The following is a 16,851-nucleotide window of genomic DNA, read 5'->3' as shown; positions in this document are numbered from 1 at the left end:
CCTCTTCAGAAATGTCGAATTTGCTATTTGTTTTGCAAAGCGTTTGTTTGATGGTTTTAGAATATAGCCGTGAGTTTGTTTGTGTTTCATACGTTATGCGCGCTATTTACGCGAGTTCGCGTGCATATGTCAGCGATAAAATCTGGAGCAAGCGGAAACAAGTGTAAGCATAATATTGGATGAAGTAAATTAATTTTATATTTCTTTTTTTTATTTTAGTTTCGGCCTCACGTCTCGGATGTGGATAAATTCATTTTATATATTTGTAATATTTTTCTATAAAATTGAACTGTATCTGTAATAACTTATTACTTTTTATATCAGTCGTTGAATACTCGCTTTGAACTTACGGTTAAAATTTTTGTTCACCGTTTTGGATCTTTATTTGAAGTATAGTTTAGCATTGTTTTATATTTCGAATAAAATTACATATACCTCGCCGATTTTTATGTCCTTGAAATATGCTGTCAAGGTCACTATTCTAAACAACTTCTTCTTATACATCTTACCGCTGCTCGGGCTTAGTTTTTTAGATATTCACAAAAAAATAGTTCCTCTACTGTGAATTCCGCCATTTTAAACGAGTTTTGGTTGTTTGGGTTAGATTTGGGTTAGGGTGCGTAGAGGGGGAGGAGTTTCGCCCATTCCTCAACCTAAAACACGTATTCTGTCAATTAAAAAGGGGAAAATTCGCTATAGTGTGTGTTTGTATTTTTTGAAAATATCTTGAAAACGAAGGCCGAGCGGAGGTACCATGTATAGGAAAAATTTGTTCAGAATGAACACCTTAAAATCGGTAAAGAATCACTAATCTGCATAATTACTCAGAATTTGAATAAATACTCATGACATTCTAGTCATTAGTGAAAGCGTATAAACAAATGGTAGGTGTGTGAGGGAAGCTAATTTTTATGACTGGTTTGCTTTGTGATTTTTCTTATGCCAAACGTTATATTTAAATTAAAATCTACTATTCTGCGCAAGATCTGCGTTAAAATTTAAGTGTTTGTAATTGTTTTAATATGTCGTGCTTCATTATCCATATTTTTTATTACAGTGGATATGAGTTGTTACTTTATTATGTTATACGCAGTAACCATCGGCAACAATTATCATACTATACATATGTTTGGTGCAATATATAGGCAATTTCTGGAGGTATGTTTCTGGTTCTGATACAGGGTGTCCCAAAAATGTTGTACTCCCTTGAAAGGGGCGACGCCCGAGGTCATTTGAAGTAACTTTCTCCTTTGCAAAAATGTTCTCCGTGACTTTGTTAAGGACTTATAATAATGAAAGAAAATTTTGTTCCATACTTTGGCCAAATTTATAATAATAATAATCGATTACTCATCTTCCAATTAATTCAATAAATACTCGTCAGCTGATTCGTCATTTAAATCAACTATACTTTACTGCGGCAGGAGCAGAACAGCAATATTTTTGTTTTAAATACTGTAAAATTTATATTTTTATATGATCGTGTTATAATTTAATGCATTTGTTTAAAATATGAGAGTATGAATGAAACATAATTGGTGAATTAAAGCGTGAAACGAAACTGGATGGTTCTCCTTCAGTCGAAGCTGATTTATTTAACTGTTTGAGCGAGTTCATATTTAATACTGTATGCGTTAATATTTAATACTATACAAATCATTTCATCTCTTAACAATAGAACTGCAGATCGTCTAAGTGACGGGTTCTAAATGTTTTAATTTACTGTTATTGTGATTATAAATTTATGCGGAATTATTCTATAAATTTATTTCTTTGGACATTGTATATTACAATAAAAATCCTTAAAATTACTATATTCTCCCTAGTTTTCTAAAATAATGTAATCACTTTTAATGCTTTTAGTGCTCCGTAGATCTAGTGTTAATAACTTGAATAAGTACGAAATAGTAATTATAAAAGTACTCTTAAAGTCTTCTAATGCTTTTACTGTTTCGTATTTCACCAAATTCGCAGTCTACTTGTAAAGAAAATGGTGTTTCTTATTTTGGCTGAATGACATTGTGTGCTTTGAGTGACATATAGCACACATAATTTTTTTCTAAATAAAACTTATTGATTAATGTAAGCACCATTGTAATCAACAAATTCTGTTAATGGATTAGTTTCTCGATTGTATTAAGGTGGACACTAAATTCTTTGGTCGTTCACATTCTTCATTTACAAGATAGTCACCACCATTTTTGAGATTTTTTAACATCGACGAATACGTCACATAATACTGCACGAGAGACGCATTGATTGTCATTCAAATAAACTTTATTTAAAAATAAAACTGAATAAAGGAAAAAATAATAATATCTAAAGAAAAAATTGCAGATAGGTCCTCAAAGATCTGTTTTGTACCTTAAAATATTATAATTAGACTGTGGATTTTGTGCATTTACAGCAGAAATTTGCAGATCGAATTCAAAACAGTAAAAACGTTTAAAGAATTTAAGAATATTGATGCATTATTTTGGACTGATTAAAATGATAAAGAATAGAAATAAATGTCTATGTGGCTTCAGTATCTTCCAATTAATACAGGCAATTTTTATTTTGCATAAAACTCCGCAGTCTAGTTATAATAATAAACCTGTTAGAATGATATTTGTGGATCGAAACGCTCCATAGTATTCTAAAATCGGACATTTCATGTCCAACATCCACATATAATCGCAATAATCGTTTACTTCACTTTCAATCAACAAAATGAGCACTCGCCGGTTCGTTGGTCATTTAAAAGTACGGTACCGCGATAACAGCAACAGCAGCTCCGAGAGTATCAAAACGAAATGGCTGTATTTTTCTGGATAATGTAATGATTCTCACTGGCAGAGGCGGAGTCCGTGCACGCACAGCTGCGGTCTGGGGCAATTAAAGCGACGAAAGACAAAAGTGTTACTGTTAGCTCGTACTGGAGTGCAAAATCAAGGTGAACGATGGTTAAGATGACGTCGTCGTCGATAAGTCGTAGCCAGAGAATCGTCGGGGTGGGGCCTGCTCGTGGAAAGGCGGTTGTGGTTGTAACTCGTTCGTTGAGCTGGGAGAGCACAGTAGAACGGCCGTGATCGTTGCCGAAGAGTGACGTGCTTCTCTTAACAACGAGTGTTTCGATGTGAGCTACGCCGTTTCCGAGTGCCTTATCAACCATGTAAAGAGTTGAAAGTAGTGACACACGGGAAACCATTGCGAGGTAAAACAACGGGAACAAAACGGTGACAAAAATGCTGTGCGCCCGCCGACGACTCCTCTTCGCCGTCGTTCTTCTCTCGCACCTGTACAGAGGTAATTGCAGCTTTACCTGTTGTCCGTGGCCCGCGAACGTCATGATCACGCACCTAGTCACCATTGATTGTGAGTCATACGGCTCGAGGGCCACAGAGAAACAGGTTTTTTCGAATCCCGTACAAATCATCCAGCGGCGTTTGTAACCTGCCCGTGAGGCTTCATTCCACGCTTCATTAGAACTCTTCCACGGTTTTCACCTGATTCCCGGTTCTACCATTTCCCTTCCATTTTTTGTTTTTCAAACAGTCGAGTACTCCAGTTCCTGCAATACGATCGCTGCGTGCGCGTTTCATTCATGTGCCGTCCTTTTGCTCGAATCGTTGTTCCGAGACGTGTAAAGTACCCGGTGACTCGATTGTCTGGTAGTTGTTCAGTTATTCGGTTGCTAATGTTGTGACGCGATGCGTAATTTTATGCGCATGCTGGTTCTATTTTTAACACTAGAAATATTACTAAATTGGCGCTCAATTCATTGCTGGAATTGCAGGATTATACGCACCAAGTTAATGCAATTTTAATACTAAACCTACCACTACCGGTTACATGACCGGTTTTAGATTTTTTATTTTACAATCATTGAAATTATAAAGATGTTTTCATAAGAAATGATTTAATAAATCTCTTTATTAGACCACACATTACAATAAGAATCGCGTAAAGTTTAAATAAATTAAATCTTGTCATTTTTATAAAGCAACATGTGCCGGTAGTGTTAAAAATGAAATGCTGAAATGGTGGTTCCTATTTAAGATCAACGGTCATCTTGATAATGTTAGTATGAATGATTTGTTTAAATCCTTGTACTCAATTAAACATTTCTTAATGGTACGTTGTGATGGTCTGTCACGTCTAACCTTCTTTTACTCTTACATGGTAACTGCAATCAATGTTGCATTAATAATTATGCGTTAACGATGCAAGGTGAAATTATTTGAAATTCGTTGCGATGTAATAATGAATTATGCGTTGACCTTTCTGTGATTAGGACGCGAATGATTTCTTTGAATAAGTTTGAACGCTGCTCTGAGTTTAATAAGAATCATTTAGGTTTGGGGATTAATATATTTCTGTTTTAACATTAAAGTGGATGCAGCTTCGCGTAGGATTGTTGGCTACGAGTCCTTATTTGATTTACTACGTAACTATGTCAGATCGTGTTAACGAGTTATGTGAGACTTTCATTGAGCTTTCTGTTACCTAATTATAGCGACAATGAAACGGGAGCGAAGTTTTTTTACGCGAACTTTACGTGAATCATTCCGGAATGCGGTTACCTGTACACACACGTGTCGATTTTGCGTATGTATTCCTTTGTACACTGAGAACTACATACACTTTCTACGTGATGATCCATAGGAATCATGCGCATTGCACGTGTACACGATCGGCTCTCATTTATTTTTCCACTTGTATTTATTTTTGTTACCTTTTAAAGACAGTTTTTTAAGATATTATGACTTAATATCTACAAATTATTTAATTTTTCTAATATATTGGTCTTCAAAAGAAATGCTTTTAGAATAGAAATATTTATGAAATGTATTCGCATGTGCGCAATATTATATTGTCAGAGTATCTATGTTTTGAAATATGTGATACAAACGAGATGTTGAAATTTGAAAAATATTCTCTTTCGTAACAATAATAGGTTCAAATGTGCATGAATTGAATAATCGGATTTTATAAAAATCATTCAAACTAATCGTACCAGGCACAAAATGTTTCATTGTTTTATAAAAGTTACGAGGCTGAATTTATTTAGATTTCTTGCAATTTTTATAGCAATTTGTTCTTGAATGAAGAATTGTATTTAATAACTTCTAATGAAAGCATGTTTGTAATTTCTGTGGATTTGTATGAAAAGTAGAAAATTTCTAAGTCAACTCTAAGAAACAGAAATTAAATAAAAATGAGTATCTCTGTTAAAAAATTTGAACAAATCGAAAATAATGTGACAGTATTCTACATTATTCTAATATTATCACAGATTTGCATTTCACGTAACTATTTTTGCTGTAAATGCATAAGATCTGCAGTCTGATAATAAATTTTTATAGTATATGTATGTATAGTTCTACATAGCTGTAACAAAGAGGACAATAAGGCAAAAGTCAATCATTTTTTATTTTAATCACCAATAGAGTAAAGTTACAAAAATTTATATAATAAATAGGAAAGTGATTTATGCAAAATTAGTATATAAATGTTTCCTTTCCATTTATTGTAGATTGGGGCCATTTATAAAATACAATTTGTAACTGAATCAATTCGCAGAAATAACTAGTTTATAATTAGACGGTGGGTCTTTATGCAAAATCAAAATTTTCTACTTAAATTGCAACAAACTGGAGTAAAATAGAAATTTGTTCTCTTTCTCAATAGTTTTAATACGTTGAAAGTAGTACAACAGTATTTTAAAATATTTTTTATGTTTTTCCTTCTTTGCGTTTCCCCCATTCATTTTTCATAAATGCACAAAATCTTCAGACTACTTATATTTAAATGAAAAAGTTATACGTACGTCTAGAATGGCGTGTGTTTGGACACAAAAGGACTGTTACTTCGTACATAGGAAACTCCCACACATAGTTACGGATGCACGTGTCAATGGCACAACGATATCGCTCACAATTAGATTAGGTATTGATAACCCATAAATTACTACTCTTCTTTATCGCCTACATGAATGTAATCGGTTGCTTCCCAGCGGTGTTCCAATTATAATCCTCAATTTAAGCGTATCGTGCGTATTGTCTTAATAGGAATCGACAAATCGATTATGTTCGATCCATCGCGTTGGGCGTAACTACGTTCGAACTTTCGATTCATTAAAAATGGTTTCATTCGAACAAATTTTTAATCAATCAAAATTGTTTTATTCGAAGATGTTTCCGCCAGGGATCGAAATAAGTAGTAGTACTCGTTTAAAAAAAAATTCTGCTCGGACTTTCACGTTTCATTTAAGAAGTTCCTGTGGAACTTTTATGGAAAAAAACATTATCCTTAGGGACTTCTTCAAAGAATGTTCTTATGGAACAAATATTTTAGGATTTTTGTAATAAAAACAAATTATTTCAGAACGCTTATTAAAAAGGGTTCCATAAGAGACACATTAGCAAGGTTTGAATAGTAAATTGCCTACATAAATGTTATATAAAATTCTCACATTCAGATTGTCAATTTAACTGCAATAATTACACTAACTCTACGAACAATGGTCAAATGACCGGTTACACATTTTTTATTTTGTAATTATTGAAATTACAAAGATGCTTCCAGTAGAAATTATTAAATCAATTTCTTCATTTAAGCACGCATTGTTATAAAAATTGAAAGAAATCTAAATAAATTCAGTCTTGTAATTTTTATAAAAGAACGTAGACAGGTCCCTTTTTTTGATCGGTACGGTTAGTGTTAGTATTGTCCTAGTAATAACATTGGATATCATTCAGTATTTGTTACAACGATCGGAGAGTTTTTCAATATCGATAACTATATGTGTACTTGATATGACAATAACAGTACATTAAAGCTGCAAGAAATTGCTTAAGAAGACACCAATTGCCTCAAAAGATATACATATAGTTATAGTTGTTTTAAACAATTTTTTGGTCGCGTTATACGAGAGCCTACCTTATAGGTTCTATTCAGATTAATATCACTACTTTCCAGAATTTTTCTTTATCCATACACATCGATATTAATAACTAGACTCTTGACATTTATGCAAAGTAAAAAGTTTGTGCATCAATTGGAAGACACAGGAACTAAATATACACTGATATTTTTCACTAATAACTCTAACACAGTAAAAATAATACATATATTTATACTCTTAAAGACTAAGTCAAGTCTTTTAATAAGACTTTTATATTTTCACTGTTTTAAATTGCATCTATTCATTTTTGTTGGAAATGTATAAAATTCAGAGTCTACTTATAACTAGACTGCGGATTTTTATACAAAATAAAAATCGTTTGCATTGATTGCAAGACATAGGAACCAAATAGGAATTTATTTCTCTCTTTAGTGGTTTTACGAAACTGTAAGAAATGTATCGATACTCTTGTTTTCTTGTAATTTTTTTATTTTTTGAAATTACACTCACTTATTTTTATTACAAATGCATAAAGTAGCACCTATTAAAAAGTTCATAACTTTTTCGATTCCTGGTTTTTATTCGATCAGACTCATTTTATTCGAAAAAATAAATTTGTGTGACCTGAATTTTAGGGACTATTCAGTGAACTGATAATAATCTGCGTGTCGTGTCTGATAGGAAAGGACTGCCTACATGGTAGCTTATCTCGAAAGGACCATTTGTTTATCCCTTTCCTTTGCCGGCTGGTCGCTTCTTATCGCAGCTGTCTCATATGATGACCTTATATATTGTATATTTATATGTATACAGACACTTGTTCTACACGTGGATCGGTTACAAAATATTTTTCTAAGAATTTACACAGCCTCTTATTAAAACGGTGAGATCAGTGGGAATATGAAGTCTTCCCTTTTTATCAGTGGACTTCACTGAACCTAAAAATGGATATATTCCAGATGTAATGGACAGTCATAGAACTTAATAAACACAGGTTGAAAACTCAACTCTTGTTGAGGTGTATAGTGGGTGCTCAAATTATTAGAACGCCTCACAGTGCGGATAAATGACCTATTTTTGGGCACTTCTCTAAATTTGGTTATTAATATGTGTATATACAGGGTGAGTCACCTAACGTTTGCATCTCAAATATGTTTGTTGTTTCTAAAGATACGTAAAATATGGTAAGGACAAAGTTGAATGGTAAAATGGGGCTGACACGATGCCATAAAAAATTTTTTTTATGTCATTTTTTAAGAGATATCAAGGTCACCTTGACTTTTTTAAATGGAACTATCCTTTTTTAAACATCTACAATGATAGTCCCTTTCATTAGGAATTCAGTGACTATATTATTCCAAGGTCATTCAAGGTCAAGGACAGAAAAAACGTATAAAACTAAAATATGGAAACAGAATACCTGAATTTCATAAATTCCTGTATTTGAAATGATGGCCGTCTACGTCGATATATTGATGTAAACGAGCTCTGAAGGAATGTTGAACTCTGATAAGTACATCCGAGGTGATACTCGTACATGCTGTGATGATACGCTGACGCATATCTTCAACTGTTGTTGGAGCATCCATGCATACGGTCTTTTTTAGCAGACCCCATAAAAAGAAATCCAGTGGATTTAAATCGGGCGAACGTGCTGGCCATGAAACAGTTTCGCCTCGTCCAATCCATCGGTTTGGAAATCAAGAATCCAACGTTTCTCTTGCTACTCGTGCATAATGAGCAGTACAACCGCCATGTTGGTACCACATATCATAGCGATTTTGTAAAGGGACATCTTCTAACAAAATTGGCAGATCTTCTTGCAAAAATTGAGCGTATTTCTGTCCCGTTATCATTCCGTTAACGAAATATGGTCCAATTACTTTGTCGTTCAAAATGCCACACCACACGTTTACACTCCATTGTCTTTGATGATCAATTTCTCGCAGCCAGTGCGGATTATCCACAGACCAATAATGGGCGTTCCGTTGATTAATCGAGCCATGATTAGTATGTTGCTTCGTCCGTAAACAAGACATTAGAAAAAAATGAATGATTTTGAAGCAATCCCCATTGACAAAAGTTAATTCTATTTTGAAAATCATTCCCGTGCAATTCTTGATGGAGCGATATGTGGAACGGATGAAATTTATGTCGAGCCAGAATTCGTATTATGCTACTTTGACTTATGCCTGCTTTCCGCGAAATTTTTCTCGTACTCACGTGAGGATCGACAGCTATAGCTGCTAAAATATTAATTTCATTGTCTTCATTAGTCGTGGGATTCTTCCGTTTGTGCTGTCTTGCATGTACACTTCCAGTACTTCGAAACAACCAGTACGTATTAACGAAAGTCTGTCTAGAAGGAGTGTTTCGCCCGGGGTACCTTTCTTCATAAAGTAATCGGGCCTGCATTGCATTTTGTCTACATTCACAGTAAATCGTGATCATATCACACTTTTCAGTCATTGAATAAGACATAGCGGAATCGGGTTTGGAAACATACTGGTAGTACAATAAATAAGAATGCTCAATAACAATAACATTGAAGGACTTTAGTATGTTTACTTTAACTACGACCATAGTATGTTTATTATTTACTACAAGTTTCAACCGTGATAAACGTATTCTGCTTTCATATTTTAAATCTTATACGTTTTCTCTGTCTGTGACCTTGAATGACCTTGGAATAATTATTGTCACTGAATTCCTAATGAAAGGGACTATCATCGTAGGTGTTTAAAAAGGGTGGTTCCATTTAAAAAAGTCAAGGTGACCTTGATATCTCTAAAAAAATGACATAAAAACAAAATTTTTTTGACATCGTGTCAGCCCCATTGTACCATACAATTTTGTCTTTACCATATTTTACGTATCTTTAGAAACAATAAAGATATTTGAGGTGCAAACGTTAGGTGACTCACCCTGTATATACAGGGTGTTCATTTGAAAACTTTCGTTAATATTTGTGACAAGGTATTCATTTCAATGTTTCGGTAAAACTCAATAATAATCATGAATATTTCTTCTATTTCCATATGTAATAATTAGACTACGGATGTTTATGCAATTTCCAATTTTGATAGACAAGTTTTAAGAAAGTAGAATGAAATAAAATCCTATTTTTAATGGGAACGGCCTTTGTAGATCCAAAAAATAAATAAATAAATAAAAATCGTACTAAATTCTATTGAATTTTATATTCCAGCATTTTTTGAAAATTTTCATGAGCCATAAATGCATAAAGATCCGCAGTCTGGTAATGATTTTGTAAGAAGTATGCACAAATAGATACAGTGACCCGTAGCTACAATAATTAGTATATCTAGATTGTGTATCTTTATGCAGACTCAAAATTTTCTTTATTAATTACAAGAAACGGGAAATGAGTAAAAACGTGTTTTTAGTCGTAATAATTGCCCCTTGTTTATGGCTTCAAAATTGTTGATTTACTCTTAGTAATTGTTTGGTACTAATATGCGCCTCTGTATAATATGCACCTCTCTTACATTTTTGGATAATTTTACAATTATGTGTTAGACCATATCATCTCTTTCATAAATGCGCGAAATCCGCAGTCTAGTGATATCAATTACGGAAATGTCCATAAACATATCTACTCTGGAACTATTTCGGAACCGATATGAAACCGGAAAGTAATGATTATGGAATTGATATTGGAGCTGATATAGGAATCGTAATGTAAATAGTTGGAATAATCAATAATATAATAGTTGGAAATTTCGGTGATTCATAACAGTTAATCGGAGTAAAGGTTTTCCCTTACCGTTTTTCAGGAATCGAAATCGATATTATTACAGTTTTCCAGGATTGTTGTGTATTATTGTAATGAAACAAGTTAGCAGGGTGTATATGAAACGTACATTATATTCCCATATAATTTAAAGTATTAAGCTGTTGTCAAACGTTGTGACATCAAAGAAACATATATTTTTTCTGAACAAAACTTATTGATCTATTGTGATCAATAGATTCCGGACCTTTATGCAAAATAAAAATTTGCTACCCCAATTACAAGAGATGGGAGCCAGATACACATTTTATTTTTTCTTCAATAATTTTAATACGTTGAAAATAGTATATCTTTATTTTTCTCCTGTTTTAAACTGCACCAACCCATTTTTATCATAAATGCATAAAATCCGGATTCTAGTGATCAACATATTTAGTCAACGAATTACAAGTTTCTAGATTATGTGACGGTAGAAATTGAATTTTTCGATCGTTCACGTTCTTCATTTACAAAGTTATCATCTTCATTTTTGAGTTTGTGTACCGTTGATGAATAGTGTGTCATCATATAACCATCGAACAAATGGTGTTATCAATATGTTTATTTCTTCATTCACGAAAGAAAAGAATACCTGATAATCGCATTGGAATGAGTTTTATTTAAAAGTAAAATTACATTAGCTTTGCACCTTTTAAAATTATACAGTACAATAAACCTACAGATTAAAATAGTATTTCTTAATAAAAAAGTTTTGTAACATTTGCATTCTGAAATCGGACATTTCATATGCAATAACCCTGATACTCTAAGATTAGCTTCCATCAATAAGAAATGTTAATGAATTGTTTATTAACATAACCAGTAGTTAGATAGCAGTACAGTATATTTTGTTTCGCGAAATATCTTGTCGAATTTTAAAGAATAAAAGTTGATTACAGCTCATCTAAAGCTTACAAGGGATTCCGGTAATTTGAAATTCAGATTTTTACTTAGAATATTCATCTGGTTTAAAGCATGAATACATGGATAAATAAATAAATTACAGGTGATCTCAAGAACGTCTGGAACAGTTTTTTGGCCTAAATTCGGTTCTTCACGATGAAATGATCCCTTGAAAGTATTGCACAGCACATATACAAAATTAGAACGGAATCGGATGATATTTATACAAGTTATGATACATTTATTGCGCACTTATTCTACAATCATTTTGCACTTATATAGGGTCACAAAAATATTAGTATTTAGCTAGGTTTCTGTTGACTTTAATTATATATGTATATATTTTATTTTATATTAACATTTCTTAACTATTCTTTTTCAATTCTGACTGCTATGAATTGGGATCATTGTTTTACTGGAAATAAAATTTTCCCAATAATTTTGCACTGTTTTTAAAACGGGTCTCACGTCCATGGCAATTGTGTCTGTATCAGTATTGTGTGTAATTTGTCTTGCATTCACCTTCGAATTTAATGTCGAACGTCCAGAACGTGTTTTGTGACTTTTGACGTTCACATTTTGACCTTCAAAATGTTAAGCGTACAAATACTTTTTCGAACCATTCTAGATTTTCTATCTCGTTAGACTCACTAATTGTCAATCCTACATAAACGAATCATTTGTAGAAAGCACTATATAAATGCTGCAGCTTATTACAACTGTCTCTCTTTAAAAAATGAATCACATGGGCAGTCAATCTGTGTCTAGAGTTACAATCTCGCATAAAGATAAAACAGTCGAGTAATGTTGCTTAACACTTTGACCAAACAGTACCTTGAAAAATTCCAAACAAACAAAATGATTGATTTAATGAAAAAAAAATTTGAAAATGTATGATACTGTGTAGTCTTTCAATCTTCTATTAACATAAACATTCGTTTGTAAATGTGGACAAATAATTCCGTCACACATTTATGGGTGACATGACAGTCATTTATTCTGGTAAATTTTTAAAAATAAAATAAAAATAGAAAATAAAATTTTTTAATAAAATTGATTAATTAATTAATGAAAATTAATTTAAATGTTTTAAGTTAAAAATGTTTTGACCAGAAAATAGAAGTATATATTTAATTTTGATTGCTGTAAAGTAACCGGGCGAAGTTTGAATTTTTAATGAACGTCTACATCTACTATATGAATTATTTATCAAAAGTTGAACTGTGGCTCTAGCGAAAAAGTTCTCGCAGCTGGCTACTGTTAATTCATTTCTATATGTACTTGTTTGCCTCGTGGAACGAGCCCGCTAGCTGATAATGCGACTGCGCTATCACTAGAGGAAAGAAAGGACTTCCTTCCTACAGACTCTCGTATATACGCAGAAACGAAACTGGCAGCGCGTGTGCGTTTTTACGGTGTACTATAGCGGGAAGAATTGTATAAAACCAAACCAACCGCAGGACATTGTGGCTCCTTACAAATGTTCAACAGAATTTCGCAATATACGTTTGTAGAAATTCTGCGCATATAAAAATGTAAAAATCAAACGTTGTACACTACCGTTCAAAAGTTTGGAGGCAGTTGCATGCTTTAGTTGGTGAAACAGATAATTACGTGTTAAACGGCCATGTGAAGGCCGTGAGACTGGTATTTTTAAAAACGTATAAAAAATGAAATTTTCATGAAACTATTTAGAAATCAACGTAAGCCGAACTTAAATGTTTATTCCATTGTATTGGTACATTAAAATACATGAATTAACGAAAAAACGCGACAAAAGACGAATGGAATAAAGCAAATATAAAAATTTGCATAATCTCTTGCGAATATTTCAAAGATGGAATCTTAAAACAATATTTGTAGTAGATATTAACGCTTCAACATATTCAACATATTGATCATACACACTTCAAGTCAGAATAACATTTTTACAAATTGATCAAACGACTTCAGTTTTTTTTTTGGAAAGCTAGGAGGATCAATATGGCCGTTTGGTCTATTTTTAGAAACGGTATTTTCTTTTAAAGGATGTTTCCAATGCTCATTCGAGACACTACATTTTACAGAAGGAAAGATACTCCAGACATATACCTTAAGATCGTGTTTCAAGGGCATCAAAATTGGCGAGGTGTGATCTAAAGTAAATAGTTACCGAAAATGACTTCGTCATTTGTCCTCTCACCATATTATTTAAATGATCGAGATGCTTTCATTGAAAATTATTGAAGGAAATTTCTTCATTCCGTCACGTATTACTATAAAAATTTCGAAAAATCTAGTTAAATTCAATCTTGTTGTTTTTGTAAAGCAACACGTATCAGTTGCTCTTAGTGTTCGCTACGTTTAGCTTTAAAATCAAGATCGGATTAAGATTTTTGGTGTCCCTAAGGAACAGATGTTAACAATTAGTTTGGGATGGATAGCGGGTGTGCAAGAACACGAGAAAGAAACGAGAGATTCCCGAAACAATCGGGTTTGGTAGCGTAAAAAATGTATGTAAATAATAATTAATCAAATGAGTGAAAAGTAAAATGACGTAATTCACCAAAAACGCCTAGGATAAAAAATTAAAATGAATATAAATGGTAAGTGGATTCTCGGAATTTTTGGAAATCCAGACTCTTTCGGGAATCTCGATAAATTCGAGATCCTTAACATTTTCGGATACCAGTCCCGATCCCAAAAAAATGTGTTCTCGTATACCCCTAGTAGGAGGCATCTTCGGAGTTTCCCGTATCTCTATTTGCGAAATGAGAATTCAAACCACTACCAGGGATTTACGAGTGTGATAAATTGCATCATCACTGATATCAGTACGTGGTTAAGATGTGACGAAGATCTACTTCACTCTTATTTATCTTTTATTTTTATTCATTGCAGGAATATTAATTTTTGAGCATATTATTAGCTACAGAAATATAAAAAACTCTATTAGCGTAACTGCGTCCGCAATATAACAGATAGCAGTGCAAAGTTTTGTTATCATAATTTAAAATTTTCAATGCATAAGTAACTTTTTTGAAATTTTAGAAGTAAATAAACTTCTGTATGAAACATTAGGTTTGTAAATAAGTAGTACTTTCGTCTTGAATGAGAACGTGTAAAGAATGATGTTTCTATCGTCGGCTTTATCGATATGACGATAATTGTATCATTCATGTTTGTTCAGTGAATGTCGCGTTTTTTGGTGGAGTGATTTCCTGTTATACGCTTCTCGTATTTGCACTACTTTCAACAGTTATATACAGAGAGTGATAAAATTATTATGAACTCTTCGAAACTACTACTTATCTGAAGTTTGGTAACAAATGGAATTATTGCTGTACTTATAATAAGGCTTCCTTTATTACACAATATATAGTTATGTTTTCAATAGCATATGACGATGATTTTATATTATTTGCGAGTGAAAAAGCTGCTGCAATAAAGTGGCAGCTCCGCTTTCGAGTAATTTGAGTAAACCAATAAAAAAGGCAATTAAAAATAAAGTACATAAAAATAAAGAACTTTTCAAACGTGCTGTAAATTTATGTTCAATTAATAATCGTGTTGTTCAATTTTTACATTGTACATTAAGCCTATACCTCTTTTTTACAGCTCCAATTAATGGAATTTAAATATTGCAGCTGCTTGAAGCTATTTTTGTGCCAGAGAAGAAAAAAGAAGTAATCACTTAATAAAAAAATCTAAAAGAAAGTATACTTTATTTTAATCATTACTATAAACAGTAATGTATTTAGTCGGGTCGGGTTCCCAAAAATCATGAGATTCCCAAAGGAATTGGGTTATCAGAAAATTTCGAGAACCCGGTTATCGTTTCTCGAACTACTCTGCAGTGTTGTATAGTAGCGTATAAAATATCTAAATACACAGTCACATGCTTGTTTATATGACACTCCGAAACCATGGATGTATTCATTAAAACGAATATAAATGAGTGGTTAATGAGTTCTCGGAATTTTTGGAAATCCCGATTCTTTCGGGAATCCTGATTTTTTCGAGAATCTCGAAATTTTCGAGTACCCGTCCCGGTCCCGAAAAACTTTAGTATTCCCAACTCGACCCGACGCTTCCGGTTCTCGCACACCCCTAGTATTTAGAAATATATTTTACACTATTATTATAGTATGTTAGAAATAACCTTTATCCAGTGACAATAACGACTTGGATATGACCTTTATTCTGTATGCGTTGTTTGAAATAAATAACACACCCTTTACGTAAATACTTTATTATTTTTAATGTTTTATGGTATAATGCATGAACAGTAAACGTACACTATTTGCCACGGTGACTTTACATGGGACTAGACTTTACTGCGATCCGCACGGGCTAGCTTCTTGTCGGACAACGGTCTCGACTTTACGCCCCCGACTGGGTCCCACTGCCCCTTGTACCTGAACCTTCATGCCATCCCTTATACTTGTATATATAAGTGCTATGGCATCGTTGAATTCCAACATAGAACAATAATATTCACACATCTTGCGCGGGCACTTTGCCGCCAAAGTCTTACCGTGTTGCATTCATTCTTGCAACGCACGTTTTGTATTTTTGCAACGCATGTCTATCCGATTTTATTGTAAAAACATCACAAAAACCCATCGATAACAATAATTCATCAATAATCCGTGAAAAACGACTTTAGTTGCTTCCCGCTCAAGATGTGAAATCCGCACAAAACGACTTTAGTCGCTTCCCCCGCAAGATGTGTTCATAAAGATAGAAGCTATCTTTGTGCAATATTTCCATCTGTTTATAATAATTTGATCACAATCTGTACGTAAAGGAATTTAATATATCCGTTTCTATTATTTTTAGAGATTTATTCATTTATTCTTGTAATACGTAGTGTACGGTGTATATGACCATAAAAGAATATGTATTCTAATTTATAGCTTTTTGCGGTCGAAGTCCGAAGTATGTTCAGCATTGCTATGTTCAGTTCACTGTTGGGTAATAATGCAAAACTATAAAGATGAGGAAAATGATACCTCATTTAAATAAATATACAGGGTCCAATAACTTTGACCACCTTGAAACATTGACAAACTTGCATGGTCTAAAGGGGGAAGTATCGTAATGCAAACATTTTTTATATGAGTGAAGTCGTTTCGGAAATTTTAAGCTATTTAAATAAAGTATTTTATCAATTGCAAGTGTTCAAAGCTTGAACACTTCAATTGTACAGTGTGATTGCACTTCAAGCAGAAATTCTTGATATTGAAACTATGATAACTTTGTTAAAAGAAATAGTAAATTAACA

At 32.9% G+C, this 16,851-nt stretch overlaps 1 protein-coding gene across 1 annotated transcript in view; it reads left to right on the top strand.

The window, feature by feature from the left end:
• The first annotated feature begins 2,963 nt into the window (after positions 1 to 2,963).
• Positions 2,964 to 16,851, top strand: part of Pvr (PDGF- and VEGF-receptor related) — a 49,677-nt gene continuing 35,789 nt past the window's right edge. The window contains exon 1 of the mRNA XM_076804779.1: positions 2,964 to 3,288. Coding sequence (XP_076660894.1) covers positions 3,228 to 3,288 — 61 coding nt within the window. The 5' untranslated portion in view covers positions 2,964 to 3,227. The remainder of the gene's footprint in view (positions 3,289 to 16,851) is intronic.

This window comes from Halictus rubicundus, chromosome 2 (assembly GCF_050948215.1).
Source record: "Halictus rubicundus isolate RS-2024b chromosome 2, iyHalRubi1_principal, whole genome shotgun sequence".
NCBI lineage: Eukaryota > Metazoa > Arthropoda > Insecta > Hymenoptera > Halictidae > Halictus > Halictus rubicundus.
The sequence above is the reverse complement of the archived record's forward strand: the minus strand, read 5'-3'. Positions and strand labels throughout refer to the sequence as shown.